This window comes from Canis aureus, chromosome 21, assembly GCF_053574225.1.
Source record: "Canis aureus isolate CA01 chromosome 21, VMU_Caureus_v.1.0, whole genome shotgun sequence".
NCBI lineage: Eukaryota > Metazoa > Chordata > Mammalia > Carnivora > Canidae > Canis > Canis aureus.
This window is the reverse complement of record NC_135631.1, coordinates 14,058,305-14,083,296: the sequence shown is the minus strand read 5'-3', so window position 1 is coordinate 14,083,296 and position 24,992 is coordinate 14,058,305. Positions and strand designations below refer to the sequence as shown.

The 24,992-nt window shown below is 42.2% G+C and overlaps 1 protein-coding gene and 1 pseudogene across 8 annotated transcripts in view; both read left to right on the top strand.

Annotated features, from left to right (window-relative positions):
* The first annotated feature begins 446 nt into the window (after positions 1-446).
* LOC144293559 (U6 spliceosomal RNA) lies at positions 447-540 on the top strand (annotated as a pseudogene).
* Positions 541-10,324: 9,784 nt separating this feature from the next.
* The window catches only part of FNBP4 (formin binding protein 4), a 43,226-nt gene continuing 28,558 nt past the window's right edge, over positions 10,325-24,992 (top strand). For 2 of the 8 annotated variants that reach the window (XR_013359994.1, XR_013359995.1), the window contains exons 1-7: positions 10,330-10,649; positions 11,546-11,635; positions 17,479-17,615; positions 17,967-18,153; positions 21,675-21,822; positions 21,967-22,087; positions 23,765-24,106. Coding sequence is in view for 4 of the 8 variants with exons in the window: in XM_077863265.1 (XP_077719391.1) it covers positions 10,412-10,649; positions 11,546-11,635; positions 17,479-17,615; positions 17,967-18,153; positions 21,675-21,822; positions 21,967-22,087; positions 23,765-24,106 (1,263 nt within the window). In the remaining 4 variants the exon portion in view is untranslated. Of the gene's footprint in view, positions 10,650-11,545; positions 11,636-17,478; positions 17,616-17,966; positions 18,154-21,674; positions 21,823-21,966; positions 22,088-23,764; positions 24,107-24,992 lie in introns of all 8 variants that reach the window. The other 6 variants (XM_077863265.1, XR_013359993.1, XR_013359997.1 and 3 more) reach the window with 6 other exon arrangements.

Below are 24,992 nucleotides of genomic sequence, written 5' to 3'. Positions count from 1 at the left end.
CACTATGTATTCTGATGTTTTCATGCGTGACTAGTGGATCATAACCCATAGTCTGAAAAATATCAAATCCTCTTCTAGCCGTTTTGGAGAATGACAAGTAACTTGCGACTGGCCCTGTTCCAGAAACTTACCCACTTGTGTTGCTCATCAGAGCAGTGGTTTCCATGATGGCAGTTCACAAGACCCTGACCAGTTTTTCCTGTTGTCACTATTTTGGTTCAAGACCTAACCCATGCTAGAGCCAATCCAGCTCTTCTGTTCATTTTCTTCCAGACCAGAAGGGGGAAATTCTTTCACTAAACTTCTCTCTCTGCTTCAGGTCTGCATTTTTGTTTTCCTGGACCATGTGATAATTTAATAGTCCATAATAGCATTGTTATCCCTTGTTTTTTGCACCCCAAAATTTTCTGATTATCAAGTGTTATTAAAAGAGCTCCCTCCTGTGGTTACTTCAACTGCAAATAAACCAAAAAGGGAACAATACAGAGAATATTAGCATGGCCCCTGCTGAATGATAACACGCAAATTGTGCTCACTTTGGCAGCACATATACTAAGATAACACACAAATTCATGAAGTGCTCCATTAAAAAGAAGGAAAAGACCTCCTTCCTTTTTTAGTACTTAGCTACCATTAGGGGCACCTGGGTGGCTCAGTCAGTTAAGCAGCTGACTTGATTTCAATCAACTCAGATCTTGATCTCAGGGTTTTGAGTTCAAGCCCCATGTTGGGCTCCACGCTGAGTGTGGAGCCAACTTAAAAATAAATAAAAATAAAGGTGTGACTCTTTTTTTAAAGAGATTTATCTATCTATTCATGAGAGACACACAGAGAGAGGCAGAGGGAGAAGTGGGCTCCTCACAGGGAGCCTGATGTGAGACGATCCTGGGACCCAAGATCACACTCTGAGCCAAAAGCAGACACTCAACCACTGAGCCACCAAGGCACCACAAAGTGTGACTCTTACAGGGAAAACTTAATAGTTTTTAGTGTAACTGATAAGGTACCTACCTTCCCAGCCATTGACGATAAAATGGCATAATTTCTGTGAATAATAGGATATATGACACATTAGTTTCATATTGACCATTCTTACCAAGTTTATCACTGATTTTTGTGACAAAGCTAATTTGTTCTATAAGCCATCTTGTGCATGGGCAGCAGTACATTCTCATTGCTGCCTGTTGTCCTCACTATAATGCTCAAAGATCAGCTCTTGCCAGCTCACTACTGCCATTCCAATTCCTTCCCAAAGCCCAGGCTGTGTTCCTCCTAAATCTCTCCTGAGCACTTAGGGATAAAGAAAAAAAAGCTCGAGATGCCTGAGTGGCTCGGTGGTTGAGTTCTGCCTTCGGCTCAGGGCATGATCCAGGGTCCAGGGATTGAGTCCCCATTGGGCTCTCTGTGAGGAACCTATTTCTCCCATCTGTCTATGTTTCTGCCTCTCTCTGTGCATCTCTCATGAATAAATAAAATCTTTAAAAAAAAAAGCTTAAATAATTCAGACACAAGATCTGGAAGCTTATAGAAACCATAGACTACCCATCTTCATAGATTCTACTATTTGGCCACGTTTTTTTTTTTTTTTTAATAAATTTTTATTTATTTATGATAGTCTCACAGAGAGAGAGAGGCAGAGACACAGGCAGAGGGAGAAGCAGCCTCCATGCACCGGGAGCCCGACATGGGATTCGATTCCGGGTCTCCAGGATCGCACCCTGGGCCAAAGGCAGGCGCCAAACCGCTGCGCCACCCAGGGATCCCCGCTGCACCACCCGGGGATCCCTTGGCCACGTTTTAGTTGCCAGCCTGCTCCGGTATGGCTGATACCAACATTGCTCTCACAGAGGGGAATGTAAATATAAATGGGATTCCTATTTAATTAGTCAACAAATGAAAATTCTATCTCATGCTAGGTGATAGAATTTACCCAACTTACCTCAACCTGATATATTGTTTTCTATTAGAACACAGTATAACAGTTCTAAAGTGTCTTAATCTTCACAGTTCTTGGGGATCCCTGGGTGACTCAGCTGTTTGGCGTCGGCCTTTGGCCCAGGGCATGATCCTGGAGTCCTGGAATCAAGTCCCACATTGGGCTCCTTGCATGGAGCCTGCTTCTCCCTCTGCCTGTGTCCCTGCCTCTTTCTCTCTCTGTCTCTCATGAATAAATGAATAAAATCTTTTAAAAAAATAAATGAAGGGACGCCTGAGTGGCTCAGTGGTTGAGCATCTGCCTTCGGCTCAGGGTGTGATCCTGGAGTCCTGGGATCGAGTCCCACATCAGGCTTCCTGCATGGAGCCTGCTTCTCCTCCCTCTTCATATATCTCTGTCTCTCTCTGTGTGTCTCTCATGAATAAATACATATTTAAAAAAAATAAAATAAATGAAAATAATCTTCACAGTTCTTTCCAATTTTGTCTGTACCTAGAAACTGATAGTCCTGTTACTGTCTTTTCACAAATTGAGACCTTGGTATAATAAGTAATTCATTAACCCCAAGCCACAAGAATGTATCTTTCCATAACTGCATGGAACTCTACCATAAAAGACCAATTTATTATTCAAATGACCCATCCCAGGGGATCCCTGAGTGGCTCAGCGGTTTGGCGCCTGCCTTTGGCCCAGGGTGCGATCCTGGAGACCCAGGATCGAATCCCACGTCGGGCTCCCTGCATGGAGCCTGCTTCTCCCTCTGCCTGTGTCTCTGCCTCTCTCTCTCTCTCTGTGTGACTATCATAAATAAAAATTTTTAAAAAATGAATAATATATCGGGGCCTCTGACTGACTCAGTCAGTAGGGCATGAAATTCTTGATCTTGGTTGGGGCCATGAGTTTGAGCCTATGTTGGATGTAGAGGTTACATATATTAATACTATTAACATCAATTATTAATATATAATAGGTTAATATATTATAGTCATACACACACACACACACACACATCTATGGTCTTTGTCCTTGATTCCTGTCAGAGAGCTTCAAAAACCCTTGGAATTTCATGAGTGATAGAAGTCTCTGTTGGGGGGGGAAAGTCTGTGAGGCTAATCAAGTGAGTAGTGGGGAACCCTTAGATAGCTTCAGAATTAAAAAAAAAAAAAAAAAAGATAGCTTCAGAATAGGGCCAATCACTAAGAGGACCAGCCCTGTGATGGTGATTACAGGGTTGGAACCTTGGGCCAGCCCAACCCCGGAGGATGGGGACTGGAGATGGAGTTCAAGTACAGTCACACTGGGCAATGATTTAATTAATCATTCCTATATAATGAAGTCCCAGTAAAAACTACACCAAGGCTGAACAGAGCTTCCTGGTTGGAGAATACTTTGTTGTGCTGGAAGACATGCCCTAATTCCACAGAGAGGGAGGCAGCATGGGAGAGCTCTGTGCTCCTTCACAGACTTCACCCTACGTTTATCCTTTATAATAAAAGTGTAACCGTAAGTATAGTGCTTTCCTGAGGTCTGTGAATAGTTATAGAGAATTATCAAATTCCCAGTAACGGGAACCCTAAATTTTATAGCCAGTTCTGGGGAACCTCACTTAGAGGTGGCTTCTGAAGTACTGAGGACTGAGCCCTTAAACCCATAAAATCTGATGCTAACTCCCAGAGGGAGGAGTCATAAGAATTTATCAAAATGCACCTATTTAAGGGGTGAGACTGAATAAGTGATACAATTTAGATAAAACACACAAAGCTTCAATCTACCCTCCTAAAGCTGGGAATTCTGGAGACAGTTCTCTGTAGGTGGCCTCTTGAAGTTTCAAAACCTAGAGCTTTAGGGCTGCTCCGGTGGCTCAGCGGTTTAGCGCCACCTTGGGCCCGGGGCGTCGGTCCCACGTTGGGCTCCCTGCGTGGAGCCTGCTTCTCCCTTTCCCTGTGTCTCTGCCTCTCTCTCTCTCTGTGTCTCTCATGAATAAATAAAATACAAAGTAATAAATAAAATAAAATAAAATAAAATAAAATAAAATAAAATAAAAAATGGATTCAGGACTGGGGCCCTGGGTGATTCAGACAGTTGAGGAGTCAATTCTTGATTTCAGCTCGGGTCATGATTTGAGAGTCAGGGGATTGAGCCCCCTGTCCTGCTCCCTGCTCAGTGCAGAGTTCACTAGAGATTCTTTCTCCCTCTGCTCCTCCTCCCCTTACTCACCCAAGCACTTGCTTTCTCTCCAAATAAAATCTTAAAAAAAAAAAAATGGATTCAGGACGGTCAGTTTTTTTTTTTTTTTTTTTTTTTTTTTTAAGATTTTATTTATTCATGAGAGACAGAGAGAAAGGCAAAAACAAGAGACAGGGAGAACTAGGCTCCCAGTGAGGAGCCTAACGTGGGACTCGATCCCAGGAACCTGCAACCACAACCTGAGTCAAAGGCAGATGCTCAACCACCGACCCACCCAGGAAGGTCAGCTTTTGAAGTAAATATCAAATACCAAGCAAAGACATTGCCTCATTACACACCAAATATAATTAAATATATTTGAAAATACGTGTTTATTTGGATGATTGCTCTTCCCATTTTTCATTTGTCAAATGTCAGCCCTGATCATGTGGTTTTACTGAAACAATATTATCACAGCAACCAAAAATCTCGGTAAATCCAGAGGTACTAAGTAAGTCCCTGGAAAACAAGGATCAGGCCTCATTTTTCTTTAAAAGGAGTGACTGATTACTTTGAGTCTAGATATATGCAAACTTTCCTGTAAAAAGAGCCATATAATAGTTCAGGCTTAATCTACATATGGTTTCTCTCACATAGTCTTTGAAATTTGTTTGTAGGGAACACCTGGGTGGCTCAACAGTTGAGCCTTCAGCTCAGAGCGTGATCCTGGGGTTCTGGGATCCAGTCCCACATCCGACTCCCTGCAGGGAGCCTGCTTCTCCCTCTGCCTATGTCTCTGCCTCTCTCTGTGTCTCTCATGAATAAATAAATAAATCTTTTAAAAAAATAAATAAATAAATAAAATCTTTTAAAAAATACATTTGTTTGTTAGAACCCCTTAAAAGGCTGATTTAACTACAATTTGCCTATACCTGGTACAGATCCTACCTTCTCTGAAGCCAATTATAGCATAATATGTCTCCTTCAAAAGCCAGTAGTTCTCAACCCTGGCTAAATATTAGCATAACCTAAAGAGCTCTTATTTATTTTTTATTTTTTAAAGATTTTATTTATTTATTCATGAGAGACACAGAAAGAGAGAGAGAGGCAGAGACATAGGCAGAGGAAGAAGCAGGCTCCGTGCAGGGAGGCCAATGTAGGACTGGATCCCAGGTCGATAGGATTACACCCCGGGCTGAAGGCGGCGCTAAACCTCTGGGCCACCGGGGCTGCCCCCTTTTTAAAGATTTTATTTATTTATTCATGAGAAACATAGACACAGGCAGAGGGAGAAGCAGGCTCCATTCACAGGGAGCCTGATGTGGGACTTGATCCTGGGTCTCCAGGACCGCACCCTGGGCTGAAGGTGGCGCTAAACCGCCGAGTCACCCGGGCTGCCCTTAAAAAAGATTTTTAAAATTTGTTTGAGAGAAGAAAGCATGAGTGGGGCGGGGTTGGGGGGGCGGGGGAGCTGCAGAGGGAGCGGAAGAAGCATTTAGCAGAGAACCCAATGGGGGTGGGGGGTTCAGTCCCAGGATCCAGAGATCTGAGATTTTGACCTGAGCTGAAGGCACATGAACCGACTAAGCTACCCAGGTGTCCCTAAATAAATAAACTTTTAATATAATTGAATGAATGGATTAAATAAATAAATAAAATTAATATTGGGGTGCCTGGGTGGATTGCAGCTCTTGATCTTGGGGTCTACACTGGACATAGAGCTTACTTTAAAAGAAAAAAATTGATATGGGCTCTGTACTTCCACCCCCAATCCTGATTTAGATTTTTATACTGCTTTAGCACTCACTCTCCAGATGGTTCTGTGAACAGTCAGGGTTGAGAACCCTGGTTATAAATATTATAGTTATTTCAGTCACCTCCAGAAATGTAAGTTTCCCCCAAGGATAAAAACCTTCCCATTTCTGTGCACTCTGGTTTAGCTCATAATCTCAGCTTGGTTCCAGACAGTTTTATTTTATTTTTTTTTTAAAGATTTTATTTAATTTATTTATTCATGAGAAACACAGAGAGAGGCAGAGACACAGGCAGAGGGAGAAGCAAGCTCCCTGCAGGGAGCCTGATGTGGGACTTGATCCCGAATCCCAGGATCACACCTGAACCAAAGGCAGATGCTCAACCACTGAGCCAGCCACTCAGGTGTCCCTCCAGCCAGTTTTATAATAGCATCTACCCTTCTGTGTAACCAAATTCTTATTAATAGTAATAATAGCTACCATATGACGATTACCTATCTTGTTCCTGGTACAAGGCAAAGATCTTAAAACTATGATCTAATTTATTTATTTAAGATTTTATTTATTTATTCATGATAGACACAGAGAGAGAGAGAGAAAGAGAGAGAGAGAGAGAGAGAGGCAGAGGGAGAAGCAGGCTCCACAGTGGGACCTCGACTCAGGACTCGATCCCGGGACTCCAGGATCATGCCCTGGGCCAAAGGCAGGAGTTAAACTGCTGAGCCACCCAGGGATCCCTAGGATCTAATTTAAACTTCACAATAACCTTATGAATACTGTTACTGGCATTTTACAGAGCTGAAACAAGTTTACAGTTTACACATTTTACAGTACTGAAACAAGTTTACAGTTGTTAAGAAACTCAAACTTGTCCAAGCAACCACATCTGAAAGGTACTGAAGCTGGTTTGAATTCAGATGTTTAGCTCCAGAACTCCTATGTGCAATTACAATATTTCAATGCTTCTTCCCTCAAGAAATAAGTCAGAAAACTGCTAACAGTTTCAAAACAGAAAATTCTCCCATTTCTAGCTGCTAATTTTTCAGAAATCTTGGAAATCTAAACTCAGGACACTGGGGCAGCCCGGGTGGCTCAGCGGTTTAGCGCCACCTTCAGCCCAGGCTGTGATCCTGGAGACCCGGGTTTGAATCCCACATTGGGTTCCCTGCATGGAGCCTGCTTCTCCTTCTGCCTGTGTCTCTGCCTCTCTCTCTCTCTCTCTCTCATAAATAAATAAAATCTTTAAACAAAAAAATAAAAAAAATAAACTCAGGACACTAATCCAGATATTTGTCCTATAGACACAAAAGAACCCTTGCTACTTATTTCAAGTCTGTATATATTCATGCACTATATTCATTTAAAAATTCAGTGCTTATGTTCCGGAAAGTGCATTTCATAAACAGGGAACAAAATGAACAAGTCACTGTTTTCATGGCTTTTGCATTCAAAAACTAGCTGGTTCATTCACAAGAGCATGCAGCTTTTGTTTTGTTTTGTTTTGTTTTTTTGAGCATGCAGCTTTTGATCCTGAGGTCGAGTTTGAGACTTACCTTGACTGTAGCGATTAAAAAACCAACTTAAAAAAAATAAAAAATAAAAATAAATAAAAATAAAAAACCAACTTAAGGGGCACCTGGGTGGCACACTTAAGTGTCTGACTCTTGATTTTGGCTATCAGGGTTGTAAGTTGGGCTCTGTGCTCAATGTGGAGTCTCCTTGAGATTCTTTCTCCCTCTTACCCCCTATTTTATTTATTATTATTTTTAAAGATTTTATTTATTTATTTATTTATTTATTTATTTATTTATTTATTTATTTATGACAGAGAGATGCAGAGACACAGGAAAGAGGGAGAAGCAGGCTCCATGCTGGGAGCCCGACTTGGGACTCCATCTGGGTCTCCAGGATCACACCTTGGGCTGAAGGTGGTGCTAAACCTTTGGGCCACCGGGGCTGCCCTACCCCCCCTTATAAAAAATTATTTATTAATGAGAGACACACAGAGAGAGGCAGAGACACAGGCAGAGGGTCTTTCTCCCTCTTCCCCTCCCATATCCTCTAAATAAATAAATAAATAAATAACATAAAACCAATTTGGGGGCACCTGGCTGGCTCAGTCCCTACAGGACAGGACGTTGATGGAGGAACACAGGACTAGCTGAAGACAAAGCACAAGCCTGGGCAGCACATTGACAAGTCCTTGAAACAGGCAAAGGGACATTCTTCTACAGACTCAACTGCCTCAGTGTTAATACTTTGCTAAGGGCAAAAGGCAATCTTAGCCCGACCCCCAGGCTCCTGTAAGTCTACTCTAACATATAAAAATTCCGTTAGAGGGACGCCTGGGTGCGGGGAGACTGCTTCTTCCTCCCACTGTGTCTCTGCCTTTCTATGTCTCTCATGAATAAATAAATCTTTTTTAAAAATTCCTTTAGAAATTTCCTTTTACCTGTACTTCCCAAGATACGGGTTGGCAATCATCCCCCAAACATAAGACCCACCAATATATACATCTGAAGGGTCTCAAGACTCAGGTTTTATTAGACGGTAGTAAGTGACCTTTTCCCAACAATACCTAGCCCCCTCAATGTCCTGGAAAACTTGCTTCCAAAATTCCATAGAGAGTATGCTATCCCTAAACCCCTCTCAACTCCCAGGTATATAATCAGCCACTCCTCACAGGCCTGGGGCAGCCGCTCTTCCTGACCATGGGTCCTGTCCCCAATCCTTTTTTTTTTTTTTTCTTTTAAGATTTTTATTTATTTATTCATAAGAGACAGAGAGAGAGAGGCAGAGACACAGGCAGAGGGAGAAGCAGGCTCCATGCAGGAGGGATGCAGGACTTGATCCCTGGACTCCAGTATCACGCCCTGGGCTGAAGGCAGCGCTAAACTGCTGAGCCACCCGGGCCGCTTTAATAAACCCACAGTTTTGGGATCCCTGGGTGGCGCAGCGGTTTGGCGCCTGCCTTTGGCCCAGGGCGCGATCCTGGAGACCCGGGATCGAATCCCACGTCGGGCTCCCGGTGCATGGAGCCTGCTTCTCCCTCTGCCTGTGTCTCTGCCTCTCTCTCTCTCTCTCTGTGTGTGACTATCATAAATAAATAAAAATTAAAAAAATAAATAAACCCACTGTTTTGCACCAAAGACCTCTCAAGAGTTTTCTTTCTTCTCAGGCCTCACCCCACCAAACCTCACACACATTCCAAAACGTCATCAACATCATCTGGGTTATACGCTTTCTTGATCTCGGGGTTGTAAGTTTGAGCTGCACTTAGGTGTAGATATGACTTAAACATAAAATCTTTTTAATTTTTTTATACATTTTATTTATTTATTCATGAGACACACACACACACACACACACACACAGGCAGAGACACAGGCAGAGGGAGGTTCCATGCCGGGAGTCCGACGTGGGACTCGATCCCCAGGTCCTCAGGATCACACCCTGAGCCAAAGACAGGTGCTAAACCACTGAGCCATCGGGGCTGCCTTTAAACATAAAATCTTAAGACAAAACAAAAAGCCCACACACACGTCCCGGGGGATCATCTATACATTATGGATCATGATTACCTACCGTACAAGGTTGTGGGGAGAATGAAATACAATCGTACTTGTAAAAGTGCTTAGTGCCTCACACATAATAAGTGCCCAGTAAATGTTAGATAGTATTGGTGTGCTCCAGGAAGACCTCAGCTGCTGGGGATATAAAAATAAATACCACCCAATTTCTTAGACTAAGGAAGAGGGAAACGGATACAGGGGTAGGACGTGAGCCCTGGGGAGGAGCTCAGCACCGAGATGCAAGGTTGCCATAACGCCTGCCCCAGGTCTTGAGGAACGCAGTTTTGCCCTGTGATGCCGCACGGTAGGTCGCGATCGACTGGCCGGCTCCGGGGTAGGGAAGGAGACAAGGAGGGGCGAGGGCTCAAGGAACGTAAACCTCAAACATCAAATGTGTGCTCTAAGAAAAAAAACTCACAAAAGCATAAAAGACCCACTATTTTATTTAGTGTTCAACGTCAAACCCAAAGTAAGCCACAATAATCAGGACAAAACTGCGGGAAGGGCCCGAAAAGCAGCACAGCTTCCCGATGGACAAAAACAAAACAAAACAAAACAAAAAACAACGAACAGCCAGCAGAGAAGAAGGGCAAGATGGAGGACAAGAGGATAAAGAAAAAGACTCCGCAGAAGACGCATGGGTGGAGTCCGACGAAATGGAAAGTCATTCTAACGCAGGCCCTTCCGCGCTATTGGCTTGACGCTCACTCTTTTCCCTTTTCCATTGGCTTCTGGTTCCTTCAATAGATCAAAATAGCCAATCGTCTAGCAGCGTGGGTAAAGCCCGCCCTTCCCCTCTCGGGGGGCGGAGCCAGACTAGCGTAAAGAGCCCAAGGCGCTTGCGCGGGCGCGCGCTCCGCCGGTTAAAAGCGGATTCTCTCAGGAGGCGGTGTCGCGGTGCATGAATATTGATTACGCAGCGCCGCGCGGAGCGCCCGCCCCTCTCGGCTGGCCGACGCTCGCGGCTCGCGCTCGGGCTCGCGATGGGGAAGAAGTCCCGGGCGGTACCCGGCCGCAGGCCCATCCTGCAGCTCTCTCCGCCGGGCCCCCGGAGCAGCACGCCGGTCAGGGATCCGGAGCCGGAACCCGACACGGAACCGGACTCGACGGCGGCGGCGGCGCCGAGCCAGCCAGCTTCGGCGGCACCACCGGCCACAACGACGACGGCCACGGTGACTACGGCCGCCGCGGCCCCAGAAGACTCGCCTTCAGAAGGTAAAGGTGCGCAAGGGGCCCCGACACTCAGGTGGGGCGTCCAAAACTCGAGCTCGGGACTTGCGGCCTACGGCAGGGCCCTGGCACGAAGAGAAACCCGGGCGCGCGGGCTGCCTCCGCACCGCGGCCTGCTGCGTGGGGCCCGAGGGGAGGACGGCTGGGGGCCTCAGGGCGGCGGAAGGGGCCGGCGGCGCCATCTCTGGCGCAGGGCCGGGCCTGGCTTCCCGAGTCTCCTCAGCGTGCACGCTAGGGTCTGCGTGACTTAGGGGGTGGTGGTGAGAGGACGAGCTTTGCATCCGAGGCCCGGTGACCGGGAGCCTGGCCTTTTCCACACGTCCTGCGCTTTCCCCTTCGTGAAGAAGGATGAGTTCGGGAGTGAGCAAACTCATTTTATTAATGCCGGCCAAGGCGAACGTAGCTCCGAATTGGCAGGTACCCCTCAAATTCCGGGAGAAGTAGAACTGGAGGGTTCCGAAGTACTTGTTTGTTTCTCCCCGGAACCGTATTTGGATTAAGAGCAGCTGTTCAGTGCTCCTTCGAGGGCCAGATGCCCGAGAAGTCGGCGACCGTTTCCGGCGCTATCCCTGTGGTGTTGTAAAGGCCCGATCGGAGCCCGGAGATGTATTCTGTGCGTGTGTATTTTTAAAAATTCGAATTACTTCAGATGTACTTTGATGTACCGTAGTCCTGTTCTTAATGTTAAAGCCACTAGTCACGTGGAAGAGTCTAGCTCTCCGCTTCTTTATCATCTCCCCCACTATTTGGGTCAGTGATGGATTTACGCACCCTGTTTTCAAATTGGTGCAATTTAGACTTGAAAGGTCAAATCGAAGATTATGTTATCTTGTTTTCTCTAGTCCACCGGCAGATTAGTTTTCTTTTGTTCCTTTTTAAAAATCCAGATGAACAGGAAGTGGTGGTGGAGGTTTCCAGAGTTCAGAATCCTCCTAAACCAGTCATGACCACCAGACCTACAGCCGTGAAAGCAACAGGTACAGTTTTGTTTTTTCCTCCCATCCTTTCTCCAAAGTCTCTCATAAGGATCAAATTGGGCTTTTATAAAAAGTATTTCATTGAAAGCTTCAGTGTGGTTAAATTACACATTCTCCCATAAAATGGAAATGTAAAATTTCCGAGAATAAAAATAGCTTTTTTTTTTTTTTTTTTTTTGTCTGAGGGCTTGCTGGTATATACACTTTAACCAACGTAAAATTTGTTGCTTTTTTCCCTGTACCCAAAATACTTTGTGCTACTTCTCTTATAATGCTGTTTGGTGGTTTTCTGGCTCCCCACTATCTTGGTGTTCCATGGATGTCTTTCATTCTGTGCATTTTTAAATTTTTATTTATTTATTTATTTATTTATTTATTTATTTATTTATTATTTTTTAAAGATTATATTTATTTATTCATAGAGACACAGCTAGAGAGAGAGGCAGAGACACAGGCAGAGGGAGAAGCAGGCACCATGCAGGGAGCCTGATGTGGGACTCCATCCTGGGTCTCCAGGATCACACCCCGGGCTGCAGGCAGCGCTAAACCGCTGCGCCACCGGGGCTGCCCATGTGCATTTCTTTAAAGATCAAAATATGTTTGATACTAAATATCTTATAACTGATAATTCATTCTTTTTTTTTTTAATATTTTATTTATTTATTCATGAGAGACAGAGAAAGAGGCAGAGACACAGGCAGAGGGAGAAGCAGTCTCCAATGCAGGGAGCCTGATGTGGGACTCGACCCTGGGACTCCAGGATCACGACCTGAGCTGAAGGCGGCACTAAACCGCTGAGCCACCCAGGCTGCCCCTGATAATTGATTCTTTTCAGTTTGGAGTTCTCTCTGTGCTATAGGACACCTGAAAAAATAGATGCTCGTTCTACTCTTCCATTTGCTGCTTTTAAAAAATTGTTAAAATATGCTTTTATAATATAGTAGAGCAAGAGTATCTAATGCTTTCATGAAGAAGAATATTATGGTAATAGCATGTGAAACTCTCCAAGAAAAATTTCAGAGTAAGCTCTGAAATTAGATCAATAGACTACTATGATACTTTTATCCTATTGAATGTTAATAGTTTCTGTTACCAGAAGAAATAAAACCACTGTTCAAATGTTAACAGTTGCTAGAAATATGACAGTTACTGTTTGAAGCTTATCAAGAAAGGTATACACCTAAGAAATTATTTTCTATCTATGTAGTTAGTTGATTTGCAGGTTGTGCTTATTGAGGTTTGAGCAGTCAACACTCCTCAAAAAAAAAAAAAAAAACAAAAACAAAACATCAGCAGCAGCTAAGGACTATGGCTCTGAAGAATGTCCTTGCTTCTTCTGGTTTTAAGTAGTAACAACATTTCAATAGTAGTCTGGGATAGGTCCTGTAAGTCTTTTATTCATTTATTTATTTTTAGTTAAACAACTTTACATAATAGTTATGACTTTATCATTCTGTTCCTTATCAATGATGGAATGTCCCTTATCAGTGATAGACTAATTCATGCTTGTTCCTTATCAATGATGAACTAATTTTCACAGGTGTGATTAGAACTTACATACATTTCACGACTTGCTTTTCTGTCCCCTTAGCATATTTTTTTTTAAGATTTTATTTATTCATAGACAGAGAGAGGCAGAGACACAGGCAGAGGGAGAAGCAGGCTCCATGCAGAGAGCCTGATGTGGGACTGGATCCCAGGTCTCCAGGATCACACCCCAGGCTGCAGGCGGCGCCAAACCACTGCACCACCGGGGCTGCCCCTGTCCCCTTAGCATTATTTCATGTAGTCTTATAATGATCTGATTAATCGTAAATTAATATTGTATCAGGTACTGTGCTGTAATTTGCTTTACTAGTCTCCTATTTGAGAGCATTTGAGGTGTGTACAGCTTTCATGTATTTATCTTTTTTTAATTTTTTTTAAATTTTTAAAGATTTATTTATTCATTCAGAGAGAGCGAAGAGAGAGGCAGAGACACAGGTGGAGGGAGAAGCAGGCTCCGTGCAGGAAGCCCGATGTGGGACTGGATCCTGGGTTTCCAGAATCACACCCCAGGCTGCAGGCGGCGCCAAACCGCTGCGCCACCGGGGCTGCCCGCTTCCATGTATTTAAATAAAGATGCCAGAAGCTTTGTGTGAAAATAATTTTTGAGTTATTTTGGGGGTTATATTCTCAAAGATGGAATTATCTAGCTGTAAGATTTTTTTTTTTTAAAGATTTTACTTATTTATTCATGAGAGACAGAGAGAGACAGAGACACAGGCAGAGGGAGAAGCAGGCTCCCTGCGGGGAGCACGATGGTGGACTTGATCCCAGGATCCCGGGATCATGCCCTGGGCTGAAGGCAGGGGCCAAATGGCTGAGCCACCCAGGCATCCTTTTTTTTTGTTTTTTTCCCCCCAAGATTTTATTAAGAAATTTGAAGAGGTTTGTGGCTCTTGGTATATGTGATCAGATTATTCTTAAATAATTTATGTTGTCTCTACAATGTTAAATATGCCTATTTCTCCAAAATACTATGTTTAATCATTTTCATTTACTTTGCTATTTAATACTCATTGTTATTAGCTTGTAAGTGGTTTGATGTGTGTACTGTGAAGAGCTCTGAGGTGAAGAAAAAAGGAATAATTGAGGGGAGCCTGGGTGGGTCAGTTAGTTAAGCATCTGGGGTACTTCAGGTCATGATTTCAGGGTCCTGGGATTGACCTCTTTTGTTGGGCTCCCCAATCAGGGAGGAAGTCTGCTTCTCCCTCTCTCTGCCATTCCCCTGCTTGTGTATATACACGCATGTTCTCTTTGTCAAATAAAGTAAAATCTTTTTTTTTCTATTTTTAAGATCTTATCTTTTTTTTTTTTAAAGATTTTATTTATTTATTCATAGAGACACAGCTAGAGAGAGAGGCAGAGACACAGGCAGAGGGAGAAGCAGGCACCATGCGGGGAGTCCGATGTGGGACTCGGTTCCTGGTCGCCAGGATCACGCCCTGGGCTGCAGGTGGCGCTAAACCGCTGCGCCAGTGGGGCTGCCCTTATTTATTTTTTTTGAGAGAGAGAGACAGAGCGAGCTTGCAAGCAAGAATGAGCAGTGGGGAGGGGGAAGAGGGAGAAGCAGACTGCTGAGCAGGGAGCCCTGACAGCTCCATCCTGAGCCAAAGGCCAACACTTAATCAAACCAACTGACTGAGCCACAGGTGCCCCTAAAGTAAGATCTTTAAACAGCAAAAAAGGAATAGGTGGAGCCTTGGCTAAACCTATTGACTGTTAGATCAACTTTAAGCATGGGAAGTTACCCCTCCTTGGGGAATTTTGTAATCAAAATTCCATGCAGCTCACCTGGTTGCAACCTTTTACCAAAGGATGTAGGATTAAGGCTAGTGATTCAGATGATTACATACATGATCATCTGTAAGAAGGGTTTTTTTTTTTTTTTTTTTTTTTTTAATTTTATTTCTTTATGAGAGAGAGAGAGAGAGGCAGGGGCAGGCTCCATGTGGGGAGCCCGACTCAGTCCCAGGTCTCCAGGATCAGGCCCCGGGCTGAAGGCAGCAGTAAACCTCTGAGCCACTCTGGCTGCCCTGTAAGAAGTGTTTTTATGTAAAAATACAAATTTCCCATCCTTTCTTCCTTCCCCCAACCTTACCCCCCCCCCCAAAAAAAATCAGTGTTAATACTAAAGTGCAGATTTTTTTCATACAGAAAGGTCTCTCTCTCTCTCTCTCTTTTTTTTTTTTTTTTAAGATTTTATTTATTCATGAGAGAGAGACAGAGACACAGGCAGAGGGAGAAACAGGCTCCATGCTGGGAGCCGTGGGACTTGATCCCGGGACTCCAGGATCACGCCCTGGGCCAAAGGTGGCACTAAACCACTGAGCCACCCAGGGATCCCAGAAAGGCCTCTTTTTGTATTACTACTCTTACAAGGCTATTATTATCTCTTGTTCAGAAAATCAGAAAAGTTGACTGACGTACCCCAAAATGATGAGAAATAAAATATTTGGTAACCGGAAAAGTGGAACACTGTCAGATGTCCACTTAAAAATCTTCCTAATCGGGATCCCTGGGTGGCGCAGCGGTTTAGCGCCTGCCTTTGGCCCAGGCTCCCGGTGCATGGAGCCTGCTTCTCCCACTGCCTATGCCTCTGCCCCTCTCTCTCTCTCTCTCTGTGTGACTATCATAAATAAATAAAAATTTAAAAAAAATCTTCCTAATCATTTTTTTCTAATCAGTTTTAAATATTTTAGAAATTAGTATTTTAGTGTAAGGATTTAATTATATACTAAAACTAATGAAGGCAGGATTTAAATGATTGAAGCAATGAATGTGAACTACTATAAATGAAGCAATTTATGTTTATTTCTAAGTGATCCCATGAATTGATCTATGGAATTATGATAAAACTGGATTTTATCTACTTCCTGATAAATCTGTTCATTTGCCAAATACTTATTGAGAACATAGAATGTTACAAAGCACTGGGAAATTTAGTCTTATTGATAGCTGAAAGCTTAGCTGGAGTTTAACATTTAATGTACCTATTATAATAAAATGATCTATAAAAAGAGCATAGGTGCTTGCTTAATTGTGCCACAGGTGGTACAAAAAGAAATAACATACATAGCACAGCATTACAGAGGCCATACCTGATACCTCTTGAGTTTAAGGAAGACATTGATGATTGGTTCTAGCTGGATTTTTGTTGTCTGTTTTGGTTCTAACACTTTGAATTCTATTATGATTTGATGCTTCTTGTTTGAAATCGTTCAAAATGATTTTAATTTTAAAAATTTCTGTTTCTGGGTGCCTGGGTAACTCAGTCTATTAAGTGTTTGACTTTGGCCTAGGTCATGATCTCAGGGTTGTGAGATGGAGCCCATCAGGCTCCATGCTATGTGGGGAGTCTGCTACTCACTCTGTCCCCCTGCCCCTCACCCTGCTTGTGCTCTTGCTCTCTCTTTAATAAATAAAACCTTAAATTTTTTTTTAAAAACTCATTGTTTTAAAAAAATAAAAAATAAAAAAAAATAAAAATAAAAACTCATTGTTTTCATCTACTAAACCCTAATTGCTTGTTTGAGATGGGCAGATAAAGCAACAAATTCTAAAATCACGATTTACTATGTGCTTTTTTTTAAAGATTTTACTTATTGTTTTTAAGTTTATTTTTTTAATTAAAGCTTTTATTTATTTATTCATGAGGGACACAGAGAGAGAGAGGCAGAGACACAGGCAGAGGGAGAAGCAGGCTCCATGCAGAGAACCTGATGTGGGACCCGATCCTAGGTCTTCAGGATCATGCCCTGGGCCAAAGGCGGTGCTAAACCTTTGAGCCACCCAGGGATCCCCTACTATGTGCTATTTTTGACAGAGTATGAGGCTAATTGAAATTGAGTGTATTTTGAGAAGGATGTCAAGCGGCTATGTGGATGATTTTATTAGCTCTAAATGCATAATGTAATGTATATCTTTCTGGTAGTTCAGTGATGATTAATTTTGAGGTTGTATTCTAATCTGTAGTAAATGTAATCTCTGGGCAGCCCGGGTGGCTCAGTGGTTTAGCGCTACCTTCAGCCCGGGGTGCGATCCTAACCCAGGATCAAGTCCCACGTTGGGCTCCCTGCATGGAGCCTTCTTCTCCCTCTGCCTGTGTCTCTGCCTCTCTCTGTGGGTCTCTCATGAATAAATAAATAAAAGCTTTAAAAAAAATAAATAAAAATAAATTCTCTTTAAAAAAAAATGAAATCTCTGAAGAACCATGTCTTTTTTTTTTTTTTTTTTTTTGGAGTACTTCTGGGGCATACTGGCATTGTTGTTAAGGATGTTGTTTACCATTTTATTTCTAGGAGGTCTGTGCTTACTTGGTGCATATGCTGACAGTGATGATGATGAGAGTGATGTTTCAGAAAAACCAGCACAGTCTAAAGAGGCGAATGGAAACCAGTCAGCTGATATTGATAGTACATTGGCCAACTTCCTAGCGGTTAGTGGTGCTTTTTGGATTTTTAGTTACTGAAGCCACTTTGGGACCTGGATCCCAGGTGGTTAGCCTACTTTTCTCAGTCTCAATGTCTCCCTCTCCCTTCTTTTCCCTTTCCATCTCTCTTCCTTAGTCCTCCCCACTGCTCTCTTCTCTTTTTGTAAAGCTTGTAAACAGAGGGGGAAAATGGATAATTAAAGGGTTTGGGAGGTTTTATGTAATTGGAAGATGAGAGTTTTGATTCAAAAAGTTGAGAACTGATCACGTAGAATTTTTTTTTTTAATGGTGATTGTCATTTCCTGTTTTCTGGTTTTGAGGTTATTAATGCATCTGTTAATGTTTTCATTCTAAAGGAGATTGATGCTATAACAGCTCCTCAGCCTGCATCTTCTATAGGAGCTTCTGCTCCACCTCCAACTCCACCTCGACCAGAGCCAAAGGAATCCACAACATCTGCCCTTTCTTCTACTACTTCAAATGGAACAGACTCAACTCAAACAGCAGGGTGGCAATATGATACTCAGTGCTCACTAGCAGGAGGTAAGTTTAATCCTTTGATTTTATTTACTTATTTTTTTATCCTTTGATTTTTTGATTTTTAATTTTTTGTTTTTTTAAGAAATCTAAAGTGCCATCTTTAAAGGTGTTGTAGGCGGCATTGAGATTCCCAAAGATGAAAGCTTGTATCCTTTAGCTTGAGACTTTAGGATTCTGGCCTATTAAATACACTATTTGAAAGATAAGGAGGACTGTTTTCTCTGAGAATTACTAGGATAATAATTGTATCTTTTGAAAAATAATTGCAAAAAAGAAAAAAAATTGCCCTTTTCACCAGTTGGAGTTAGGTCAAGTGAGTAGTAAAAGCCATTGTTTTAGAAATTGGGGAGGGGAGCATTGAAAATATATTTTTGGACTATCAAACTGCTTTTTTGAGCCATGTGTGCAAAGATGATTTGAGAAGGAGTTGATCCCCAGGGGACATTTACCAATGTCTGAGGACATTTTTGGTTGTCACAACAGGGGGTGGCAAATTGTTAATGCATCTAGTGGGTAGAATCTGGGATGCTAAACACTACCTAGGACTGTCCCCACCACAAGAACTATCCAGCCTCAATCTTTTTTTTTTTTTTTTTTTTAAGATTTAATTTATTCATGAAAGACACAGAGAGAGAGAGAGAGAGACAGGCAGAGGGAGAAGCAGGCTCCATGCAGGGAGCCCAATGTGAGACTCAATCCCAGGACTCCAGGATCATGCCCTGGGCCAAAGGTAGACGCTCAACCACTGAGCCACCCAGGCATCCCTAGCTCAAAAGTTAACAGTGTTACGGAGGAACCCTGTGTTAGATTGTTACAGCTTTGAGCTGACTTGGGATAGGAGGTCAGAATTATCTGAAATTTGTGCTTTTTTTTTTTTCCACTTTTAATTTATTTTTAATTTATTTTTATTTTTTTTAACGTTCTTAGTTTATTAGTCCTCTCACAAAAAATCTGCACAATCACCACAGATAAAGCCACTGCAGAATCCTTACTCCTCCTGTTGTCCAATCTCCAGCTCACTTTTTGCCAGCACCAACGTTGGCTTTTGCCATCCCCCTCACTTTCTTCATTGTTTTTGCGTTCTTTGCGTTTTTTTTTTTTTTTTAATTTTTATTTATTTATGATAGAGAGAGAGAAAGGCAGAGACACAGGCAGAGGGAGAAGCAGGCTCCATGCACCGGGAGCCCGACGTGGGATTCGATCCCGGGTCTCCAGGATCGCGCCCTGGGCCAAAGGCAGGCGCTAGCCCGCTGCGCCACCCAGGGATCCCTCTCTGCGGTTTTCTTGAAGTCTTTTTCTTCTTATACAGGCCATGTCTTGCAAGTCTACGTTTGGGTTCATTTTTCTTTGCATAATCCAAGGAATCATAAGTCATGCCAAAGTCAGTTATCTTGCCACCAGCATAATGGGTTCTGAATCCAAATACAAATATGACATCTGGTGTGGTCTTGTACGTTTTGGCTGTTTTTTCCCGAATTTCTTGCTTAGGTACTATTGCCTTCCCGGGGTGAAGAACAGCAATGATCATCTGTTTCCCCTGAAGCAGTCGGATGGTCATGAACTTCCTGGTCCGGATAGTTACAGTGTTCATGATGGCAGCCGAGGTTCAAGCAGCTGGGGAGGAAAAGAGTCACTTTTAATTTTAATTCCAGTATAGTTAATATACAGTGCTATATTAGTATTAGGTCTACAATATAGTGATTCAGCAATACTGTCCTTATTCCATGCTCATAAGTGCATTTCTTAATCCCTATTACCTATTTTACCCATACCTACCTACCCTCTGGTAACAATCAGTTTGTTCTCTATAGTTAAGAGTCTTTTTCTCGGTATGTCTTTTTGTTTTTTCTTCCCCTTTGCTCACTTGTTTCTTAACTTCCACAGGAGTGAAATCATATGGTATTTGTTTTTCTCTGACTGAACTTTGCTTAGCATTATACTCTCTACTGTCTGTTGTTGTAAATAGCAAAAAAAAAAAATTTTTTTTTAAGATTTTATTTATTCATGAGAGATGGAGAGAGAGAGAGGCAGTGACATAGGCAGAGGGGGAAGCAGGCTCTGTGCAGGGAGCCTGATATGAGACTTGATCTTGGGACTCCAGGATCACTCCTTGCGCCGAAGGCAGATGCTTGACTGTTGAGCCACCCAGGCATCCCATAAATAGCAAAATTTCATTCTTTTTTTGTCTGAATAATATTCCATTGGGGGGGTGTGTGTGTGTATGTGTATATATATAAATGTCTTTATCTATTGATGGATCCTTGGGCTGTTTCCATAATTTAGCTATCATAAGTAGTGCTGCTATAAACATAGGGGTGTATATGATCCTTTCAAACTAGTGTTTTCATATGCTTTGGATAAATAACCAGTAGTGTGATTCTGGATCGGAAATTATATTTTAAATTTTTTGAGGAGTCTCCATACTATTTCCCATAGTGGCTGTGCCACTTTGCATTCCTACCAACAGTGCAAGAGGGTTCTTTTTTCTCCACATCCTCACCAACATCTGTTGTTTCTTCTGTTTTTGATTTTAGCCATTCTGACAGATATGGGATAATATCTAGTAGTTTTGATTTGCATTTCCCTGATGATGAGTGGTGTTGATCATCTTTTATGTGTCAGCCATTTGTATGTCATTTTTTTTTTAATATTTTATTTATTATTTATTTATTTAAGTCACAGACAGAGAGAGAGAGAGAGAGGCAGAGACACAGGCAGAGGGAGAAGCAGGCTCCATGCACCAGGAGCCCGATGTGGGATTCGATCCCGGGTCTCCAGGATCGCGCCCTGGGCCAAAGGCAGGCGCCAAACCGCTGCGCCACCCAGGGATCCCTGTATGGCCTTTTTTTTTTTTTTTTTTTTTTTATTTATGATAGTCACAGAGAGAGAGAGAGAGAGAGAGAGGCGCAGAGACATAGGCAGAGGGAGAAGCAGGCTCCATGCACCGGGAGCCTGATGTGGGATTCGATCCCGGGTCTCCAGGATCGTGCCCTGGGCCAAAGGCAGGCGCCAAACCGCTGCGCCACCCAGGGATCCCCTTGTATGTCATTTTTAATTGGATTTTTTTTGGTGGTTGTGTAAGTTTTTTTTATGTATTTGGGTATTTTTTTCTTTTTTTCCAATTTTTAGAAAAATGTTTATTTACTTATTCATGAGACACACACACACACACACACAGGCAAAGACACAGAGGGAGAAGCAGGCTCCATGCAGGGAGCCTGAAATGGGACCCGATCCCGGGTCTCCAGGATCACGCCCCGGGCTGAAGGTGGCACTAAACCGCTGAGCTACCCAGGCTGCCTTGTATTTTGGGTATTTTTTTTTTAATAATAAATTTATTTTTTATTGGGTGTTCAATTTACCAATATACAGAATAACACCCAGTGCTCATCCCGTCAAGTTGTATTTTAGGTATTAACCATTTATCAAATATCTTCCCCCATTCAGTAGGTGGTTCTTTAGTTTTGTTGATGAGAAATTTGTCCTTTTTAAGTGTTTTTAAAATTTGTTTTATTTTCTTATAGTTGGAATTGAGATGGGAGATTGGCAGGAAGTCTGGGATGAGAACACAGGATGCTATTATTATTGGAACACACAAACGAATGAAGTGACTTGGGAGTTACCCCAGTATCTTGCCACCCAGGTACAGGGATTACAACATTACCAGCCCAGGTAAGAATAGACTTGAAACATAAATTACTTGGAAGTTAGAGTCTTCTCTTTTGTTGATAATATTTGCCTCTGTTTGTCTTGTTAAGTGTATGTGTATATATATGTGTGTGTGTACATATATACATATTTTTTGTTTGTTTTTAGTTCTGTAACAGGTGCTGAAGCTAATTTTGTGGTTAATACAGACGTGTATACTAAAGAGAAAAACATTTCTGTTTCCAGTAGTAAAAGTGGACCAGTGATAGCAAAGCGAGAAGTTAAAAAGGTTAGTTTTACCAACTTATTTCATTTGCTTATTTCAAATCTAAAGAATTTGTTACGCTGGCACAGGTATAGAAATCTTCTATTGGGCCCCTGGGTGGCTCAGCTGTTAAGCATCTGCCTTTGGCCCAGGGCATGATCCTGGGGTCCTGGGATCGAGTCCCACATCGGGCTTCCTGCATGGAGCCTGCTTCTCCCTCTGCCTGTGTCACTCTGCCTCTCTCCATGTCTCTCATGAATAAATAAATAAAATCTTAAATACAAAAACCCTTCTGTTAATATTTTACAACCAGCTATGAAAAATAGAATAAATGCCGTTTTTTAAAGCTTTATTTTTTTTATTTTTATTTATTTATGATAGTCACACAGAGAGAGAGAGAAAGGCAGAGACATAGGCAGAGGGAGAAGCAGGCTCCATGCACCGGGAGCCTGACGTGGGATTCAATCCCGGGTCTCCAGGATCGCGCCCTGGGCCAAAGGCCGGCACCAAACCGCTGCGCCACCCAGGGATCCCAAAGCTTTATTTAATCTAATGTTTATATTTAATGTGTAGCATTTATGACAGTTATCCATCCAGTTCAGTGGTTTTTTTGGAACCTTAGGGTGCCATGCTCATTGGGTCATTTGAAATATGTGTGAGCAGCCAAGCAGGCAAGGCTTCCCATTTCCTTCTCCAGTTCAGAATAGTACTTTCAGGGGGTGCTTGACTGGCTCAAGTTGATAGAGCATGCAACTCTTTATCTCAGGATTGTGAGTGTAAGCCCCACGTTGGGTGTGGAGTTTACTTAAAAATAAACCTATACATACATATTTTTAGAATAATTTGGTCTTTGCAACTCTAGGAGGGAGGTAGACTAAGTATTACCCAAAGGAGGAAATGGGTGCTTTTAAGTATAATCACATTTCATTTTAGAATTATTTCCCTTTCCTCTAAATCACCTTTCTAGCATTTCTGTCATTATACAGAGGGTGGCTATTTATCCAGTCATATGTTGAATTGACAAAACTCAGATATTATTTATTAAAGATTTTATTTATTTATTCATGAGAGAGAGAGCGAGCAGGGCAGAGACACAGGCAGAAAGAGAAGCAGGCTCCATGCAGGGAGTCTGATTCGGGACTTGATCCCAGGACTCCAGGATCTCACCCTGGACCAAAGGCAGGCACCAAACCGCTGAGCCACCCAGGGATCCCCAGATCTTAATTATTTAAATTCTGCTTTTTTTTTCTATGATTTTATTTATTCATGAAAGATAAAGAGAGGCAGAGACAGGCAGAGGGAGAAGCAGGCTTCCTGCAAGGAGTCTGATGCGGCACTTGATACTGGACCGGAGGATCACGTCCTGAGCTGAAGGCAGACGCTCAACCACTGAGCCACCTACGTGTCCCTAAATTCTGCTTCTGCTAACCTGCCTTTAGATTTGGAGTAGAGGGGAGGATATGTATGAATCCCATCCAGAAGTAGGTTCTAGTCCAATAGTACTTTCTAAAGTAAACAGTGTTCATGATACGTTCATGTGAAGAGAATGGTACAAATATATGTCCTGACCTTTTGGGAGTTAGTGGTTTTTAAGAATATCCAGTGATTGAAAAATCGTCATTTCTGGCATGAACAATTGGATATATACTTGGGTGAGATTTTGTTTTGTTTTAATAAATGAGATTATTTTAATTTTCATAGGAAGTAAATGAAGGAATTCAGGCTCTCTCAAATAGTGAGGAGGAGAAGAAAGGGGTGGCAGCATCACTGCTTGCTCCTTTGTTGCCTGAGGGAATAAAAGAGGAAGAAGAAAGATGGAGAAGAAAAGTAATTTGTAAAGAAGCAGAGCCAGTTTCAGAAGTGAAAGAAACCAGTACAACAGTAGAAGAAGCAGCAACAATAGTAAAGCCACAGGAAATTACATTAGACAACATGGAAGACCCTTCTCAGGAGGATCTTTGCAGTGTTGTTCAATCTGGAGAAAGTGAAGAAGAAGAGGAACAAGATACCCTTGAGCTGGAGCTTGTTTTGGAAAGAAAAAAAGTAAGTATTTTAAAATGCTTTTTCTCCCCTCAGTACTGTTACACTCTGGTATCATTGTGCTCAGTGTATTACTATTATTGGTATGTTTTCCTTAACCTTTTTTTCTAGATAGGTTTAAGCTTACACGATAAAAACTTAAATTATGAAGCTGTAGTTCTTTTGGTTCCTGATGATGCTTTTGATAGTTGACAACTAATAAATACTCATATTGCTCTGATTTAAAGATAGCTGGATACAGTGAGTAACGTATCTTTTATTTAGTTTCTTAACAAATGAGCATTGTAAATTCTTGGTGATAACTTGGTTTTTAACACAATAAAGTATAGATTGACTTCCAGTGATCATCCATGGCATTGTTTGCAAAGTTACTACATGGGCTTTGTAAAATTAAGAGGAACCAGTAGTTTCATGTGCTTCCCTTTCAAAAAAGATGGTCCACAGGAAACTTTCCTGATTGAGAGGTTGATTTTTACTTATTTTCTGTCCTGACTTTTCTTGAAACAGTTTCATCTGCTACTTTGAGTATGAGCAAAATCTTAACAGGTGTTATGACAGCAATATCTTGAAGCTTTCCCCCTTTTGAAAAATTTTAAGCTATGGAGAGGGACAAGCTAAGCTAGACTTTATCTATTGTGTTCATGTATTGGAAAATTTGTCTCAGTGGATCTCTAGAACCTATCCCTTAGAATCTATCCCCTTCAAATTGATAATTGTTAACTACAATCATGAGTAAACTTACTGAGTAATAAAATACAAGCATATAATGCTTGGCTCTCATGGAAAAATGTATTAAGAAATATTTCTATCCTCAAAAGAATTTAATTCTTGTAACACATGGTTCTCATTCTTGGTACTCACAAATTCTTAAATGTTGATAAACAGTTAA